Raw genomic sequence first — 20622 nt, 5'->3', positions numbered from 1 at the left:
TCAGATTGCCTCAACTGTCACAAACTGAGTTCATAAAAAGTAGTTTGCACTCAGATAACTCAGCAGGAGGATAGGTGGGATGGGATCTTGCCCTTCCCTGTAGGCTCATGGAAAAGCAAAATGCTGCACCCTCTCTTAGCTTGTGTCTTCTTCCTCATTAGTAACTTTTATCATCTTAACTACACTGTTATATTGCTCCGACACATATGTTCATATGAAAGGTTTAAGGGCATGAAGAACAAAACTGGCAAAGGCCTTCTTTAGACCAGAAATTAAGGCTGGCCTGGGGGAGTCAGGGTATCCCATCCAGATGATGCATGCCCTGACTTTGCCCCCAGGGGACCATGACACCGTCTGCTGCTTCACACAGTACACAGAAAGGCTGGATTGAGGCTGCAGCGTGCAGATGCCACAGCCCCGATCTGGCTAGGAAAGGGGTGGTGTTGTGCCACCCCTTTGGGATGGTCTGTCAAGCCGCAAAGTCACCTTTTTCTTATACAGTTCCCAGAATACCCCAGACAGCCTGGGCAGAAGTTTCTGGGAATCATTTCTAAAAAGAAGAAAAACTTCCAAGTTCTGTAACAAATAAACACAAGAAGAAGAAGCCATGTCCTTAATTTGTTCCTTTCCTTTTATGCTTTATAACCTATGGTGCCTTGTCCTTATAGGAAAACCATTGATAAAGACATCACGAACCACTTTGATCAACAAAGATTTGCCTACCATCACAGTTGATATTGGGAGTACAGTGAAAACACTTCCAGGAACAGATGTGACAATTAACTGCCAAGTTGCAGGTGAGAGATAGTATTAACTATGTTTGATAAGCATGTTTGGAATTTTATATTTATATTATATTACTGTATATTACTTCCTTCTACAAGTATCCCAGTGCTACTTGATTGACCAATTTTACCATAAGAGCAGTCAGTGGCCATATGTTTTGCGTGCATCTGACTCCCTTGTTGCAGTAGCTCCACTGGCTGCTGGTCTGTTTCTGGACACAATTCAAAGTACTGGCTATGGCCTATAAAGTGTTGTTGTTGTTGTTGTTGTTGTTGTTGTTGTTGTTGTTGTTATCCTGCCTTCCTCCCAATACAGGGACTCAAGGTGGCTATATGGCTTAGGTCAATTCTGCCTGGGAGCCCATACCTTGATATATGAGCTTGCTTGGGTTTTGAAATCTTTTTGTTGTCACACTATCCTCATAGGTACATTTGATGGGAACCTGGGGGTGGGGAAATGGTGGGATAATGATGATTGATTGATTGATTGATGTTGGGTGAGTCATTCTACACAAAATCTGCAAAAAAATTTGCACACAAAATACTTTGCTCCCCACTTGCTCCTCTGCTTGCTGCCTCCAACATTTGGATGTTCTTTGCATCCTTTCCAGCTCATGTTCCTATTTTGTCCTCTTCTAGCATTTCAGTTGAATTGCACTGAGAAGCTTAGTTAGGGCTTTAGCAGGTTATCCATTAACGGATCGTTCCTTGCTTCCCCTTCCTTTTCCTCTGTGCAGTCGCATATGTGTCCAAGTCTTCCTGTTTTCTACTTTTAGAATCTTATTTCTAAAAAATACTTCTATTATTTTGGAAACTCTGAGATTCATTCAAGCATCCATCTCAGTGGTTCTGTTTAGCTACACGCCTGTTGGTACCCTGGGACCAAGTTCAGCATTAGAAGAAGTGATGTGGTACAAAGTAGCTATAAATCAGAGAACCATTGTATGCAGTCAGATCTCATTGCTGGCTATAGATGGCAAAGAACCACAGACTCTGAGGTTATGTAGCCAGCAGAAGGAAATTCTTGGCTGTGCTTTGTGGTACTTCCTTCTTGGAACACAGCCAGTACATGTAGATACATGGAAAGTGTGCTGAACATCCAGTCTTTTTCATGAATAAATTAATATAATTGACAGGTCAGTGAGTGAAAGAAAATGATTGGGATACTTGATTATGCCCTGAAAGATTGTGTGCTTAAATTGCACTTGGTCTCAGTTTCATAGTTCTCACACACTTCTATTATTATTATTATTATTATTATTATTATTAACCTTTATTTATGAAGCGCTGTAAATTTACACAGCGCTGTACATACAATCTTTTAGTTAGACGATTCCCTGCCCTCGGGCTTACAATCTAAAAAGACAAGACACAGAAGGAGAAGGGAGTGGTGGAGGGAAAGGGTAAGAGGTCCAGCAGTTCCTCTCTACCTCCAAGGCCTGGACCAAGTCAGATGGACTGGAGGGAGGGCGAGGCTTCATAATGGATGGTTAATCATTTTCCAGCGAAAATACATACTCTCAAGTAGGATAATACATATACAGTACATAGCAATACAGGAAATGGTTCAATAAACAGGCACCACAAGAGCTGGATGGTTCACACTTTCAGACAGTATAATCCTAAAAAATGAATGTGTCTTTAATTACCAAAATAATTACAGTAACTAGTTGGACAAGGACAAATATGAGCTTGAAAGACCCAACTTAGTAACCTGCATTTGTAATGTCATCTAAGATGAAAGGAAGAGAATATTTCATTGAGGATGATATGGCTAGATGAATAATCTAGTCCAGGGATGGAGGACATGTGGTCCTCCAGATGTTGTTGAACTGCAACTCCCACTGTTGTCCACCACTGATGGTTATGGCTCAAGCTTCTGGAAGTTGTAATTAAAAAAATTGGAAAACACCAATTCCCCATTCCTGATTTAACCCAATCTGCTTTTATGCAACTCGCATTTATCACTACTCTCAGATCATATATCTGGTTCGTTTCCACATTTCACTCTGTACACAGCTGGTCTGTTCCATGTGCAGTGAAACTAATGAAGGAGGTTGTTCAAAGAAGATCACAGATGAGCTAATTGTGAGAGTGGACTAGTACTGCAAAAGTGAGAGCCTTGGAGGGGTCTGAACTATGATCATCCTCTTACATAAAATTTATCTGAGATGATGTCATGCAAAGGCAATACAATGAAAAGTTGGAGGAACCAAGAAGTTTATTCTTCTACTTTTTTGTACAAAATTAATACAAGCTGTGGGGAAGCTTTGTTCTTTACAACACTGTGCTTAAAACTATACAGTTCTGTCATTTTTGCTTTGTGTGATCATGAGAGAGTTTTCTGTTGACAAGTTCCGGCCTTTTAATTTCCCTTTTCATCCCACTCACCTGCCATAGGATGAACACATGGTACATGTAGCTCTTGTACATAATAGTTTTATAAAGCAAACATGGCACTAGTCCATTAGAATAAAGAAGGTCCTGTTGGCATGTGTTATAACACACTCAGAGAGGATCCCAAGTAATTATTGTTCTCTCCTGGGATTAACAAAAGAAAATGGCATTACTGTTCTTCCTTCCATCAGAGCATTTACAGATTAAATGCTGTAATCCTCTAGCCTCCTGGAACCAAAATCCTGTGCAGTCATATTGATTTCCAAGAATCAGGAGGAAACTGGATAACACATGCAATGCACCTGGGGGGCCACCTGCAATGCTGAACTCTTGTAACAAGAGAGCAAGTTAAATGCACGCACAGTGTATCCAGTGTTTGATTTTTCATCTCCTTTTGGAGAAATGGCGTTCCTTGGGAAAGACTTAGGAAGGCTATGGTGGTAAATTTGATGTGCCAGCCCTTCAATAAGGCAGAGTAAGATGGCCACTTCAAGAAGTAGATATTGCCAGGTGTCAGCAAAATTTGGAAGCAGAGCTCTTTGTGGGCCCTTCCCTCACAGCTAAGCTGCTTCCTTTACATGTGGTGAATGTGGATGCCCCATTGCAAGCATTGACAAAAGAGACCATCCCAGCCTGGCTGGCTGTTGGATAAAATGGAAAGGTGACTCCCTCTTACTGTTAGGGCCCTTGTACACTACACAGTTATAGCACTTTGATTCCACTTCAGCAATCTTTGTGCATGGTGCAATCTTGAGACTTGCAGTTTAAGGAGAGTGTTTAGAATGGCAGGCCCTTCCAGTGCCTCACCAACCTACAAATCCCAAGATTACTTAGGATACAGCCATGGCTCGAGACTCATGCAGTGGAATGTTTTGAGTCAGTGTTGGTGCAGAAACTCATTGTGACACCCACCACAGCTGTTCACACAAGTCGAATCTTTAGTATGTGTATGAGAAATAGTGCTTTTCTATTATTTATGCTCAAAGAGGTTAGCAGTCCAATTGCGTGCTCCATCATATAGTGCAGAGATCCAAACCAACAAACAAAGCATTAATAAAATTTCATCATTGAATTTACAATCTGTGACTACAAACATATCCTAGTTGCATGGGAATAAGCTTCATTGAATTCAGTGGTGCTTATTTCTGACTACATAGGTTCCACCCATAAAACACAATATGCTTTAGCAAAAGATCTTCAGCCAGCTGAAGCAAACCCTTTAGCTTTTAATAACAAATGCAAAGAATCTTTCAAAGAAATACAGTCATTTCAATTGCTGGCATATAGTAGCAACTCTAGCACTATGGCAAATAGTGATGCCCTGAAAAAAGTTCCATAGCCCCTATGCTTCTTCTCCATTGTATAATTACAATTAGTTAGCATTGATCTTTTTTGCACTAACACAATTATAGAAGTATGATTCCTGTTTAACTATCATGGATACATCCTGTGTAACCCTCAGGTTTGTACTTTGGTAAAACACCAGAGCTCTGTGGCTCAGAATTCTCAATACCCCTGTCTAAACTGCAGACTCCATGATTCTATAGGATGGAATCATTGCAGTTAAAGTGTAATCATAGTGGTATAATTATGTTGTGTGGAATGGTCTATACTTTAAATGAAAGTACAGTCTTTTTGTCTTTTTTGCCTAGTACTAAACTCTCTATGAGCCAGTGTAGCCAGTGGTTTGAGCACTGGACTATGACTCTGAAAAGCAGGGTTCAAGTCCCTGTTTGGCCATGGACAACCCACTGGCTGACCTTGGACAAGTCAAACACTCTCAGCCTCAGAAACCCCTGAGATAGGGTCACCTTAGGATTGCAATAAATTGGAAACTATTTGGAGGCATACAACAACAATAAACATCTTTCTTCATGGAAGGTTCCAGGGGACATTGTAGAACTTGGAAATGTGACTACCCCTTTCACAATTTCCCATAGCAGCATGAAGTCCAAATAAAGTCACTTTTCCAATCTGTATAAAATGTCCATTACCTTTAAGCACATCCCAGCACTGTTTTCAGCAGCCAGAACAGAAACAGAACACAGTAAAGTGAGATTTTGGGGGCAATTAATTGATCCATGATGGGCTTCTACACAAGATGTTGGGTGAGTTTTAGCATGGATGGAGGATTGATTCACACCAAATATTTTTTCACAATTACAGCTACATTTGTTAGATTCACTACTGATGACAGAGTAGTAGGTATACCTGGGAATTGGGGTGAGTGGGTACCCATATTCTCATTAGTTGATCTAATGAGGACTGTATGCATGCTGAAATGATAAAAGAGCTGAGACTCTGGGAAAGTAAGCATGGAGCTGGGCAAAGAATTTAAAACATGATCCAGTAAAGACTTTGGCATGGAGCTACCATGGTTTGAAATCAATTATATGGTAAACAGAATACAATGGGTTGGATCAAGACCAAGTAAACTGTTCTCAGTTCCCACTAAAATCAATGGAACTTAAGTGCCAAATTGTCCTCTTGACTTCAGTGAGGCATAAGGTCAACCCAAGGACATGACAATAAAGGAACAATGTCTACAAGAAAACCTGCAAGGAAGCAGAGGACTGGCAAAATACAAGCAAAAGAGAGTAGCCAGCTGTTTGAGGTGCTCTAAGAGAGAGCTCTAAAGGGTATATTACATATTAGATGAATTGTATAAGTATATTTCGTGGCTTACTTAATTAACAGCAGGTGGGCTCACATGGTATATGTTGGATTTAACCCTTTCCACCTCATTAGAGTTAAGCCAGAAGTCCCCAGCAGTTAGCCCTTAGTTAAGCATACTTAACTAGGTAACCTCTCCTGGATTGAACACCCCCTCCCCAGTCTAATGGAAATGGCATTCAGCCATGCTTAGTGGCAGAATAGCTCCCCTTCTCCCAATGCAGCTGATGCCTGGTAAAGTAGGTTGGGGAAACAGTTATGATCATGGCAGTAGTGTCATAATAATGACTAAGTGGCAATTGTAAATAAGAAACAGTTACCTAGATTTATTCAGCTGTAACTGTTTCATATTCATAATTTCTACATAGGGTGCATCTACACTTTAGGTGCTGTAGCTCCATCTTATGGAATTCTGGGATTTATAGTTTTAGAAGGTCTTTAGCCTTCTTTGCGAAAGAATGTTGGTGCCTCACAAACTTACAAATCCCATGGCAATTAAAGTGGTATCAACCTGCGTTATTTCTACAATGTAGAGGCAGTCAGACTAAGACTCTGAGGTGGGTTACAGACCACCCGTTTGGGGCAGCCTGCACCCTCCCCTTTCCCCAGTGTATTGGGGCCTCAGCTGCCAGACCAGCAGCCTCCGAGGCCCCGATCCGCCACTTTGCAGGCTGCGAGGAAGCGGCAAAAGGCTGCTTCCCCGCAGCATGGAAAGGGGCGTCCTTGGGTCTTCAAGCCCCAAGGACACCCTGCGGCGGCGGGGAGGAAGAGAAAGGGGCCACTTGGCCCCTTTCTCCCTTGCGTTGCTGGGCGCAGCCATCTGAAGGCTGCGCCCAGCAACGCAAAGCAAGAAGGAGCTCCAAAACGGAGCTCCTTCCGGGGTCGCGCAAAGGGCGCACTATGCGCCGCGGCGCGGCCTCAATACGTCACAACCGCGCCGCCACGTTTGGAGGCTGCGCAGTCGTGACGTATTGATGGCGGCGGCCATGTGGAACGGCCGCCGCCATTTTGTGTGCGTGGAGCATGTACTAGGGTTAGGGGGGTGCGGAAGCACCGCCCCTTCCTAACCCTAGTACGCGCTTGTCGCATACTTATATGGCGGTCTGTAACCCGCCTGAGAGATCAGGGTTCCAATCCCGTCTCAGCCATGAAAACCAACTAGGTGTCCTTGGGCAAGTTACACTCTCTCAGGCTCAGAGGAACGCAATGGCCAAAAACAAACCCACCCTCTGAAGAAATCTTGCCAAGAAAACCATGATAGATTTGCCTTAAGTCAGAAATCACTGGAAAGTACACAACAACAGCAACAACAAAAGATGCACTCCAAGTCATGATTTTGAAACCATTGCCACACCTGTAATCCTCCCCAACCTACTTTGCTGAGTATCAGTTGTATGTGGAGGAGTTCTACTCTACAGGTGGAAAGTTTCCATCAGGTTTATGGGTGGAGGTGAGGGGTTGGGCCAGGAGAGGTTATTTGGTTAAGTATACTTAACTGAAGCATGTTACAGAGCGCCCAAGAAGGGCGCTCTGCCACTGCCGCCATTTGCTACATCCAGGAACCGCAGCGGCCAAACCGCGTGGTTCACGGGCGCAGCAAGAAAGAAGTGCTGAAATGGCACTTCTTTCTGCGACCCGGAAGTGACGCCATGAGGCACAGGTCGCGCACTCGTGGCATCACTTCCGCCGTGCGACGTCTGGACGTTACGTGTCCACGACGTCAAAATGGCGTCCCCCGTGTGGACGGGCGCCTCCATTTTGTACGGACTCGGTCTGTATTAGGGTTGAGGGGCATCCCAAAGGGACGCCCCTTCTCAACCCTAACACGCCCCTTCCTAACCCTAATACGCCCCTTCGGCACATCTGTAACGCTCCTGAGTAACTGGTATAGTATTCTGGCCAAGAAGAAGAATTAGTGGTGGTGGTGGTAGTAGTAGTAGTGAGTCCGGTGGGGAACCATCTGCAAGCTGCCTTGAGGCCTATATTTAGGCGAAAGATGCAATCTAAATTTAAAGCCAAGTTAAGGTGTCATAAATAAAAAGGAGTGGATTCTTTCTACAGGTCTTCGTTTGAATGGAAATTTAGGGCAGAAATTCAGCATTCTTTAGTGGAACCTTTTAGACTTCTTTCACCTGAAGCTACTATGGCCTCTATACTTCCTTTTCACTTACTGTCTTTTTCAGATGTAGTGGGAAAGCTACAGTCTGAATTTTCACTGTGAAAATAGTCACAGTTCCACTTTCTATCCCCTCTGTCCAGTGCCTTATGCCTTTTATACCATTATTTCCATCCGCACTACAGGTGACCAACTGCAGAATAACTAAAAGGCAGAGCCAAGAACCAAGAAACGCTCTTGCTCCCCCTACTGTCAATGCCAGGGAGCAGTAGCAGCTCTGTTTGCATCTGCACCTGTCTCTTTATGTGGAAGCTTTTGATATTCTTGCCAGCTTGCTGTGATTTTGCTCTCTTTATCCATTTCCTTGCAAGAAATCTCACATGAAATAGAATACAGGAAAGCCTAGTGGCTGTTCATTGCCATGTACTCTCTCTTTCACTTTCCCATGCAATTTGCTCCAAACAGGTGGAACATTTGGTTGTCATTATTTTCTGTTTACCTTGAGCCGGCATGTAAAGGTGGAGTGGGGGAGAATAACTCAGGTAAATCAAAGAAAGATATAAAAAAGCACCCAAACCTCTGGATATGTTGCTTTGTCTCAAGCGCAGCTGCAGATTGTAGCAGCCACACTTTAGATCAAATCTGGAGGCTCTTAGTTTTATCCAAATAAAATCCACTTTGTTGGTTGTGGGACCTTGATCGGGGTGTTCTGGATTGTGTTTCAAATGAGCTGGCAGGAACCAGCTGCAAAAAAAGAAATGAGAACATACTGTGGTGGTGATGGGGGGAGAGGTAGTTCATCACTTGAAAAATCATACTGTCGTTGGGCCTGAAAAGCCGAGTATCTGATACAGAATAGGATGCGTGTTAGGTGGTGTATCATTGCACTGAAGTACTAAATAATTGTCCATTCTGGTTTGACTTTTGCCAGGATTGTAGATTTCTATTTGAGTATGTCCTACCATTGAAATGTTTTGTGGACAAGGTTATCATTCCTTTTCATCCTGAACTGTGACTGGCTGTTGCAAGAGTTCAGTTCACAAAGCAGCTCCACAGAGAAAGCAGGGAGAATCCTTCATGTTTTGGTGAAAGCCACCGTCGCAGATTTTTTTTTAAAAAAAAAGTGGGAGCTAAGAAGAAACGTTTAAAAAAAAAAACCCCCACCAGAATACTCGCAAAATGAAAAGTTGTATATATTAACAATTGTGCAATGGAGTGGTGAGAGGGACCAGGGAAACCAAAAATGCCAGGAGGAGGTATTTGACACTTGATATTTATACTTGATGCTTTTAATTTGTTGCCTGCTTATTTTATCAACTCCTATCATCTATTATTATGTATTATTTTACATCTATATTGTTCTCAAACATTGTGGCTGGTGGTTAGATTGCCCAAGTGAAAACTGGAGATGCCCCCTCTACTTTTAATAGTTGTATAGAAAAAGGAATTTCAGCAAGGGTTTTTGTCACCTGGTTTCATGAAAAGCAACACTTCTGAAATCCCTTCTTCTGCAACTAATAATACAGATGCTTTCTCAAATTTTCATTCTGGCAATCCTACTGATAGGGTTCAGGGCATACTGGCAACAGCGCAACAATTATGATAGCCCCCAGTTGATTTCTAATGATACTAACAAACTCAATAGCTCCTATTTTTTCATGGCTATTTCAATAAAGCAGGGCAATGAGATGGAATGCAGGAGATTGCCGGATCTCCAGGAAACTTCCTGGCTTAACTTGACATTTGAACTGAAATTCCCAGCATTCTTCACTATTGGCTATGCTGCCTAGTATTGAAGATGATGGGTCATCCAAACAATATGTGAAGGCTGCATTGTATCCACCCTGCCAGGTAGATACAAAATAGAGCTCAAACTTCCCTTGGTGAGGGAAGATGCCCCAATACTGCCTGTTGATGTAGAGCATGGTGATTTGGAATTAAGGAGAAAGTCATCCATTTGGGGGCAAAATCCAATGTAGTCCTAACTATGGTATAATAATTTACTTTAATGGTATTTAGTAGTCACTACTTGCACAATTTTGGTGATGTCAGTGATTCTACTATTTCGTTGGGAATAAAAATTAATTTGCCATGTGTATTTGTCCATGTCTATGTCCCACAGTGGGGGATAAGGCCTGTACATTCTTAAAAAATTAAAATTTTGTGAAATACCCAGAGAAGGAGTAGGAATCAGATAAAAAATTAATATTTTAAAGAAAATCCAGATGCATCTGCAATTAACGAATGCATTTCTGAACTATGCTGGCTTTTTTAAGGCTTAGCTTGGGCTAAAGCATGCATAGATTACGAAGCTTTCATATGACACTATTATATTGCAATTCCACTGTGTTAATCACCCTTTCTGTTGCTTTGTGTGCCTTCAAGTCATTTCTGACTCATGGCGACTGTAGGTGAACCTATCATGGGGTTTTTTGGGCACAGTTTGTTCATTGACAGTTTGCCCTTCCTCCTTTGTGCTGAGGGAGAGTGACTTCCCCAAGGTCACCTGGCGGGTTACAGACCGCCATTTGGGGCAGGCTGTACCCGCCCCTTTCCCAGGAGTATAGGGGTCAGCGCCAGAACGGCAGCCGCTGAGGCCCCGATCCGCCACTTTTTAGGCTGCGGGGCGGAAGCGGAAAAAGGCCCTTCCCCGCAGCCGAAAGGTGGCTTGGGGCTTGAAGACCAAGGACACCCCGCGGCGCGGGGAGGAGGAGGAAAGGGGCCGCTTGGCCCCTTTCTCCTTTGGTCCGCTGAGCCACAGCCGTCTGGGGCTGTACCCGCGACCAAACCAGGAGTAGCTCCTTCCTGCTCCACGCTAAGGGCGCACTAAGCGCCCTGGCGCGGAGCAAGGACGTCACGTCCGCGCCGCCCCATATAGAGGCGGTGCGGTCGTGACGTCCTCATGGCGGTGGCCTTGTGGGATGGCCACTGCCATTTTGTCCGTGCGGAGCGCGCACTACGGTTAGAGGGGTGCGGAAGCACTGCCCCTTTCTAACCCTAGTGCACGCTCCGCACGCACAAAACGTTTGTAATGGGCCTTAGTATGTTTCCATAGCCAAGTGGGGATTTGAACACTGATCTCCCTAATCCAAGGCTCAAACCACTGCCTGGAGCTTATTGCATGATGCTGTGGCTCTCCTGGCACTATACTATGCTGTGCTGTTGCTGGGTCATTTGGAAATTAATCTCATTCCCAGTTGAAATAATTTATTAATTACCCCTTATCACACTATGGTTTCACTATCCAGCTATGGCTGGATTATGAATGCCTTGTTCCACTTTGTTGTGTTATTGGCAGCATAGTGAGTGTCATTTCATTGTTCATCCCTTTGGGAATTCTCTGGGGATCTCCGGCATGAAATCCCCACAACTGCTTCTGGTGCTTGGACTGGGAGGACGCCAGGATTCCCAAGAGTTTCCAAAAGAACCACTGTACATTTGTTCTCCCTTCTCTGGTTTGATTAGGGTGTTGTTGTTGTTGTTGTTAAGTTTATTTATATAGCACCATAGGCTTTACATAGCACTTTACAGAGGAGAGAAAACAACAATCTGAAATAGAAACAAAACCCTGCCTACAGCGCACAATCTGAAACCACAAACAAGATTATAAAATTAATAAGATATTACTATAACAAAGTTAAAACAATACTATAAAAGTGTAAATTAATACCAATAATATGATCATAAAACCAAGATGAAAGTTGGAAGGCTTTCCTGAATAGAATAGGCCTTAATGTAGACTTAAAGTAGTCTGAAGAGGTGGTGGTCTGCAAATGCATGGAAAGGAGATTCCAAAAATAAGGGGCAGCGTGGGAGAAGGGGCAGAAAAAATCCTTGGCTAAATCAATAGCCCCAAATCACTAGAGCGCAGAATGCAAACAGGAATATAGGGGGAAACAAGTGCTGACAAGTAGGTGGGGGCCAAACCATGAAGGGCTTTGAAAGTTAGTGGTAAGAGCTTATAACGGATTCTAAATGGGATCAGGAGCCAGTGAAGGGACAACAACAATTGAGTGATATGATCATAATGGCAGGCAAAAATCTTATCCTAGCACAGAAATCAAGGGAGCAAGATGGGAAAGAGAAAGCTCAGTTAGCAAAGAATTACAGTAATCCAGGCGAGAAATAACCACTGTGTGAATCGAAGTCTTAGCAGTAAAAACTGAAAGAAAAGGCCTGGTTCTCACTACATTATAAAGAAAGAAACAACACGACTTTGCCACGGCCTGAATCTAAGGAATGAATGGAAGGGAAGAATTGGTTTTTTACATAACTTTTTAAAATTAATGATGGTTATTTTTTTTAAAGGGGGGGGGTTGCATTAAAAAGGGGAGTTTACATAATTATTTTTAAAATTAATGAGGAGAGTATCACAGTAACACAGTTCCACTGTTATCCTTTTAAGAAGTAATCCCTAAAGAAACCATGGGCTCCAGGAAAAGATTAAAGACTAAATAAAGAGTAAATACACAAAAGGGTAAAGAGTGGTATTCAAAAGCAAGTGTTGGTGAACAGCATAGGAGAAAATGATGGCAGCAGTGTGATATCTGTTCATCTTTCCAACCTGGATAGGAGTGTTGGTGGTTCCATAATAGTGTTGTTGCATATTTGAGCAATTGCACAAACAAAAAAATCATTGAGCAGCAGGAAGAACAAGCAGGGTGGTGAAATTTCAAGTGCAAGAAAGCAAACGCAGGAACTAACACTACTGAAGTGTAAATGTAGGGATGATGCAAAAGAGCTCATTCCCATTCCGCTACCTTTCCAAGTAGGGGAGAAGCAGCTTTCAAGCAGCACATCCTGAAATAACTGACTAGTGTGATAAGCACCCAGGTTACTTCTGTTCTGTTCAACAACATTCTTGCTGGGTGTACATAATGTCAACAGTCTCTCGATGGCGGTATGTCTCTCAATCTTTATTTTAATGCATTTTCTTATCAGGTGTGCCTGAAGCAGAACTCACTTGGTTTAAGAATAACACCAAGCTGGCCTCCGGCCATCACCTGCATGATGGGTCATTGCTGATTGCAAATGTCTCCCTTTCTGATCAAGGGTTGTACTCCTGCAGGGCAGCCAACATCCGTGGGGAGATGACTGAAAGAACACAGTTGATGGTCCTGGGTAAGATTAAATTTATACTCTCTTTCAAGGAGCTAATAGTTCTTGTCATTTATTTTTTTAAAGAACAAGTGTCAGCTGTGATTTAATCTGTAATCCAAAGAGGCAGAACCATATTGCCAGAGGATATAAAATAGAGTGACCTGAGGCCAAACTAGATATTAAACGGGCCTTTGTAGTTAATTTACATTTTTTAAAAAACTACAAATAGTATCTGCTGGGTGGAAGGTGATACTTAACAGGATCAGGGCAGGCAGGTAAAGATACTTTAACCCTTTCATCCTCTCCTGTAATCAAGAGGAAAATTTGTCTTCCTCCAATGTATTTGCATTTGCAGCAGAAAATAGGTGTCTCTATTCACAAAGTAAATACTAGCTTCAGATGAGGAATATTCTTCAGGTATGCAGAGGGAAGATCCAGCATTGTGTAGTTCTTTGAGCATTGGACTAGGATTCTGGATATCAGGGTTCAAATCCCCCTTGGCTATGGAAATCTACTGGGTGTCCTTGGGCAGGTCACACTCTCTCAGCTTCAGAGGATGGCAGTGGCAACCCCTCTCTGAAGAAACATGCCAAGAAAACCCCACACCATAAGTTGGAAATGACTTGAAGATACACAACATCAACAGGGCGAGGGGAGGGTTAATTTTTCCTCCATAGCTGCTTTGTTACTACACCCATCCCTCCACATTCACTGGGGTTAGGGGCACAGGACCTTTGTGAATGTGGGTAAACCACTAATAACAAAAACACTATACACTTGTCCCTCCGTATAGGTCATACCACTGGTGGCGCAGTGGTTAAATGCCTGTACTGTAGCCATTCACTCAAAACCACAAGGTTGCGAGTTCAAGACCAGCAAAAGGGCTCAAGCTCGACTCAGGCTTGCATCCTTCCGAGGTCGTTAAAATGAGTACCCAGACTGTCGGGGGCAAATTAGCTTACTTGCTAATTAGCTTACTTGCTGTTCACCGCTATGATCTTTGGAATAGCGGTATATAAATAAAACATATTATTATTATTATTATTATTATTATTATTATTATTACTACTACTACTACTATATTTTGAAAGGAACCATGAGCTAGTAAAGTTATTTCAACAAAGGAGTGATATGTTTCCTATAAGCAGCCCTAGTCAGCACTCATGCTGCAGCATTTTGGACCTGTTGAAGTTCCAAAACATTTCCCAAAGGCATCCTTGTGTAGAATGTGTTGCATTGCAATACAAATGGCATTGATTGTGATTAAAACAATAAAACAAAATGTATTGTGTACTAGATAGATAGATAGATAGATAGATAGATAGATAGATAGATAGATATAGATATAGATATAGATAGATATAGAAAAAGATCTAAAAAGTGAAGGGAGGAGCTGACTGACGGGTTGGTAAGCTTGCTCTATCAGGGACAGGAGAAGCTGTGGCCCTCTAGATTCACTGGACTCCCAACTCCCATCAGCCCCAATCAGCAGAGCAGATGATCAGAAGTGGCATCTAGAAGGTTTCCTATCCTTGCAATAGTTTTTATATATGATATAAAAAGAGTAACCACAACAAATGATCTTCAAATATATTGCTTCTTCCCCCCCCCCAAATGAAGAGTGGGCTTTTTAACGTGCTGAAAATTCCATCCCTACCTCAACAAACACCAACACCTATGGAAATTTCTGACTTGCAGTCTGAAATAGCATTCTTCCTGTATTCATTTCCACTGACTTCAAGCTCTGGAGAGTGTCAGTCACATCTGAGAATTTTACACCAGTTTTCATGCTGGCTGAAGATGGAATGAGTCTCTTCTCCAGAGCGAGCTTTCCCAAATGAAGGCAATATCCTCCTGTTCTCTGTCACACTCATATTGGAGAAGTAAGCCGTGTGGTAAATCATAAGGTGACACAGACCAATTTCACACCTCACTGACAGATGCATAAACCTAACTTGCCTTTATTTTTTAGAACAAATACAGAAACAGGGACTCAGTTCATCGAAGGGTGAAGTTTACTTTGTCTTGGGTTTCATGATAATAGCAGGCAGTTTGAGTTTAGCTGGGTGATTTGGAAAGCCATTGTCAGGCCCTAAGCATGAGTGGAAATGTGTTCCTAGAGCTGATTTATGGTGCTTGCTGATGGATTTTCCTTCCTAATAACACGTTTGTTCCATTTTTGCTCCCAACTGCTTGAGAGATGAAAGACGGAGGGCTGAGTTGAGCAAAAAAGCTACTGCAGATTTGCTAATGAAGTGTGCACATTTTGGAGAGCCTGGGTGTATTATTGCTTCCTTAGACACACAAAAGTACCCATGGCAGACCTCATTTTTCAGGGCTTGGTGCTTTGCTTGTGCTTAATCTCTGCTGACTCAAACTTCCAGGGCAAAATATTTACACTCACCTTAGTTAAGCCCCCTTCACAGTACCTCTCTCCCTTGCTCTTTCTCACTCTCTTTGTCTCTGGCACCATGTTGAAAAACAGACATTCCTTATAACCCATTGTCAATACAAAGACCTGCTTCATATGTACATTTATTAATCATAGTACAGGTTGAATCTCTCTTATACAAAATGTTGGGGACCAAAAGTGTTTTGGGATTCAGATTTGTGGGGAATTTTGGAATCCCTCTATTTGCATACACATACATGATCAGATATCTTGAAGATGGGACCCAGATCTAAACAGAAAACCTCTATATCTGATGGCTTGTGTGAACTGATTCCACTGAAATGTGTTCTGTCTGAACTAAACAGAAGCAGTATGGCATTGCCAACTAATCCAATTGTACAGAGAGGCCACTCATTGCTTAATGTTGAAGTCCTCAGGGGATGATCGTCCCTATGTGAAAGAGCCTTTAGTCGACTTTCTGTCATGTTTCAAGGAGACTGGCTTTTCCAATACCTCGAAGTGTGCACAAACGTTTCTGAATTAGGGATTCAACTATCTCTGAAGTCATCTGGAAAACTCACAGTGTTGCCAGGGGAGCTTAGAAATGTCCATGCTGGGTAGAAAAACCCATGAAGTTCAACAATGTTTCTACTGAGAGATTCCTTTGGGAGGTGCATAAGCAGGGAAATGAAAGATCAGTATCATCGCTGTTATTCCACAGTTTCTAATAGTTGGAGATGTTTCTGCCTTGGGCTAGAGTCCTACAAATAATCATATCTTATTTAAATTTAATTAATACTTTTTAAAAAGTGATCACCAAACACACCCAATGATACTGCATTTTGTAGATTAATGATGGGCCCTAGACTTAGTTCTTTCTCATAGGTTAGTCCTTTTAATCTGCTGTCTTCACATTAGATCGGCCAAATTGCTTATACCTGTCAAATTAGGAAATGGTTTTGTTAACAAATATCCACCCATTTGTGGACAAAAATCAGCAGGGGGGGGGGGTTTTTTTTTTCTTTTGTTATACTATTTCTGCCTCCTTCCTTTTTTCCTTCCTTCCTTCCTTCCTTCCTTCCTTCCTTCCTTCCTTCCATAATTCTGCTCATCCTAGAAGAAGATATTGTCCTGTTTGAGAAACAGACTCTCCAGTGTATCTAATAATGCCATAAATGGTACTAAATAATATCAACTATTTCCTTATAATATCTCAGCCTTTTCATTGTGTTTCCAGATCCACCACAACTCCCTCCTCAATTGGATGACATGGCAGCCATTTTGTCCATCAGCTGGCCAGGCATTCCTTCTGTGATAACATCTCCTTCAGGGACCAGAAAAGTGCTTAGTCCTGGGAGTTCGGTGCTCATAGGTAAATACATTTCCACCTGCTATAATCTAGAAGGAACAATAGACATTTTGGGTAAAGAATTATTTCATGCATTCATTGTTACTCCACTCCAATTTGAAACATACACAGACATACAGTTGATTTTAAGTTTTGCTTTAAGTGGGAAGTCTGACCAGAAATCCATTCCCCACTGTACCAAAATATTATGTGATTATTGCAAGGAATTTGATCCAGAAAGTATTGGCTTCTCTTTGTCCAGATGGAAAATAATCTGCTTAAAGGGCTCATGCTCACAGGCTTCTAGAGGGATATTGCAAATGGCATTTGTAGATTAATTACCTATCAAATAAAAGAGGATGTGAAGAAAGTGGGATAGATGGGTTATTTCCAATGTGCTAAAATATTAATTTGACACCTACATCCTCATTTCAATATTTCCTTCAATATTATCCATGTTTCCTATTAATATTTTTTACAAACAGTCTCTAGTGATTCCATTCCCACATATTTTGTCAAATCAGCAGAAATGCAACCTTTCTAATGTTCTCAGTTTCTTAACGTTAAGTGAATATGATTATGATTAACTGAATTAAGTTGTAGAGGAGCTCTTCAGAAAGCTCATTCAGAGGAGGGGACACACTCCTTTTCAGGTATGTATGTATGTATGTATTTATAGTATAGACAGATTCTACCCAAGAGCTAGAAGAAGAGGAGTAAACATGCTACCTCAGCCTCCACTTTTTCCAAGGAAATAATGTGATATTATGAGCAGAACAAACCACTGGTGCAAAATAATTATCGATAATTAACAAATGGACCATGTATCCTTTAGCTGATAAGAAGTCAGAATCCCCTCACAATAATGATGAACTGGTTCCTCCAAGGCTGCATCTATAGTACAGAATTAATGCAGTTTGACACCACTTTGGTCCAAAACACATTGCAGAAACAATCCAGTTTGAGACAGCTTTAACTAGCCTGGCTCAGTGCTAGGTAATCCTGGGAATTGTAGTTTATTGTGGCACAGAGAAGGCTAAATATCTCACAAAAATTCAGTTCCCAGAATTCCTTAGCATTGAGCCAGGGCAGATAAAACGGTGTCAGACTGGATTATATCTGCAGTATGTTTTGGACCTTTAACTGTCATGGCTCAATGCTATTGAAATATGGGATTTTTAGTTTTGTGAGTTATTTAGCCTTCTCTGTCAGAGAGCTCTGGTGCCTCAAAAAACTACAAATCCCAGGATTTTACAGGATGGAGCCATGACAACTAAAGCAGTATCAAACTGTATTCTGCAGAGTAGCAGCAGCCCAAATTAAACCCACTCACACTTATCCCAAGGCTAACACATTTTCTTCAAGTTAGTGTGCCCCTGGTTTTCCTCCTAAAATGGAGACCAAAAAATATGCCTTGTCCTGGGCTGAGATGCCTGTATCAACCTTCCAGAGATTACTGGTAGCTTCTTAAAGGAGCACATGAGGGAAGATGGTGATGCTATTCCCTCCCATGTGTGACAGAGTCTCTAGCTCTCTACCAGCGGAAGAGAAGTCTTCAATTTAATCCCTGAGGAATGTGGATATGCCAGTAGTACAAAGGATGATCATATATGGGGCTGTAAGGGTGTTTGACACTGTCAGTTTACATAGTAGGTTACTAATCCTGGAGTGCCATTAGGCCAATGCAGAAGATTATACATGTCTGGAATCCTGTTAATCAGTTACAATATTGTATGCCTGCCTTACAACATCACAAGTCACCTTTTCAGTCATCACATAGGTCAGAATTCTGTTCCAATCATGTAGTGACTAAAAGACTCCACAAAGTACACCGTACAAATTCCACAGCCACCACCCCAACATGGCCATTTCCAGGTTGTCAGAGAGTGGGAAGATCAGCAGCAACACATCCAACAATTTTCACTTCATCATCAGTGAGCACTTACACTTCTCTGCTGGTCCCTCCTTTTCTCGACAGTCCAGAAATTGTCATGTTGGGGGAGGCTGTGTATTTTACAGGGTGAGAGGTTTTTTTTGGGAGGGGGAGTAGTGTTAGAGATCTAGCTACTTGAGGACAGGTGCCTCCCAGTGTCGGATCTTGGCCACATCTCTGTATTTGTTTCTTCATATCCGCAATGCTGTGTTCTGCAGTCTAAGCATGTACTCCAAAATCCACAGGAATCACATTCACCCTATAGTATCAGCCTTAAAGATTGTACTCAGACTGAGGGGCCATTCGGACTACCTTTTACCCCGGATCAGGAACCGATTTTTGCACATGAAGTTCATATTCACCTCAAATCTCCCACAAGGGAATCCGAGGCTTGCACAACAGTTGAGGGGCAAGTGCCCCTTAGCACGGGTCTTTTCAAATCAGAGTAAAAGCTGGATTTTTTTTAAACGGTTTCGGCAAATATGAAATTGTCCCTGATCATGATCAGGTCAAGTTCTTGGGAGGGATTTAGGGCAGAGGGAGGGCAGAGGGCAAAGCATTCCCTCCCCTTCATGGGGTGAGGGAGGAGGAGGAAACCGGGGGAGAGAAGGGGCCCATGGAGGGCAATTGGGGTAATGGGGGAGCAGGAGGAGGAGAAGGAAGGAGCAGGACAAAGGGTCAAGTTCAGGGTAGGTCAAAGGGGGGAGGCAGAACAGAGCAAGCCTCCGCTCTTGCACCAGGCTTTTTTATATTTATTATTATTATTATTTTTGACAGACAATGTGCATGTTTTTTGCTTCAGGTAGCTAGATATATAGATAGAATGTGGCTACCTGCCCATTCACTTTCCCTTTCAATTCCTTGCTCCCAGCAGCAAGGCACTTTGCAAAAAGCATTATTTTTTCTATGCAAATGTTACAAATGTTATTTTTTAAATTTATTTTTGACAGACTATGCACATGGTTTTTGCTACAGGCAGATAGATATATAGATAGAACGTGGCTGCTTGTTCACTTTCCCTTTCATTTCTGCTTCCAGCAACATGGCATTTGCAGGAGACTTTTGCAAAAGGCTTTTTTTTTCTACATTATTTTTTCTATGTGAATGCTACAATGCGAATGTTACAAACGTTTCTCTTTCCAATTTGGCAAACTGATAATGCTTTTGCTACTGTCTGTAAGGAATTCAGGGCTGGCTGAGGGAAAGCAATGGATGCATGGCATCCTTTTCTGGCATTCCGAGGTGAGGAATTAATTATTGTTATTATTACATGTGTATGAGGCTTTCTGGGGTGGCAAGGAGAGAAGATGCAGGATGCAGAGATGGCATTAGATTGCATTTAGGGGTTGAAAACGGGGCCAAGGGAAGATCCATAACCAGCAGTGACCCAAATACCCACAACGCAAGAGGTTTTTAAATCTGACAAAATCTGCGCATACTGGCGCCTGTTTGGTTTGGTGTTTTTTTTAAGTAGGGGGGAAGGGGGAAATCACGCATCCGGTTGCCCAATCGCTGTAAGAAAAGTCACCTTTACGAAAGCGGAAGAGAATTTGATTGACAGCAAAGGAGCCTTTTTTAAAATCGGTTACCGCAAATGTGAATTCTCTACTAAGAGATGCAATGGCGTTCAGGAGTAAATAACCCTGATTAAAGTATTTCATAGTGGGCACTTGCTTCTGGAGAGATTCAGGGGGAGGGCATCCGGATCTACCCAGTATCATCCAGAGCAAATAGCTCAGTATGAATGGGGCCTGAAATGAGGATCATTGAAGGACTTGAAAACTAGGATAAAGACAATATTTTATGCTCCTAGCCAAATTAGATTTAAGGGATCAGTCATGTGTATCTTATTTGTGTCTCCCCTGTACATAATAAAAG

At 42.2% G+C, this 20622-nt stretch overlaps 1 protein-coding gene across 1 annotated transcript in view; it reads left to right on the top strand.

Moving 5' to 3' along the window:
• Positions 1-20622, top strand: part of ADAMTSL1 (ADAMTS like 1) — a 628141-nt gene that overhangs the window by 577167 nt on the left and 30352 nt on the right. The window contains exons 22-24 of the mRNA XM_042452391.1: positions 669-797; positions 12913-13092; positions 16701-16835. Coding sequence (XP_042308325.1) covers positions 669-797; positions 12913-13092; positions 16701-16835 — 444 coding nt within the window. The remainder of the gene's footprint in view (positions 1-668; positions 798-12912; positions 13093-16700; positions 16836-20622) is intronic.

Source organism: Sceloporus undulatus, chromosome 2 (assembly GCF_019175285.1).
Source record: "Sceloporus undulatus isolate JIND9_A2432 ecotype Alabama chromosome 2, SceUnd_v1.1, whole genome shotgun sequence".
NCBI classification, from domain to species: domain Eukaryota; kingdom Metazoa; phylum Chordata; class Lepidosauria; order Squamata; family Phrynosomatidae; genus Sceloporus; species Sceloporus undulatus.
This window is presented reverse-complemented; position numbering and strand designations above follow the sequence as displayed.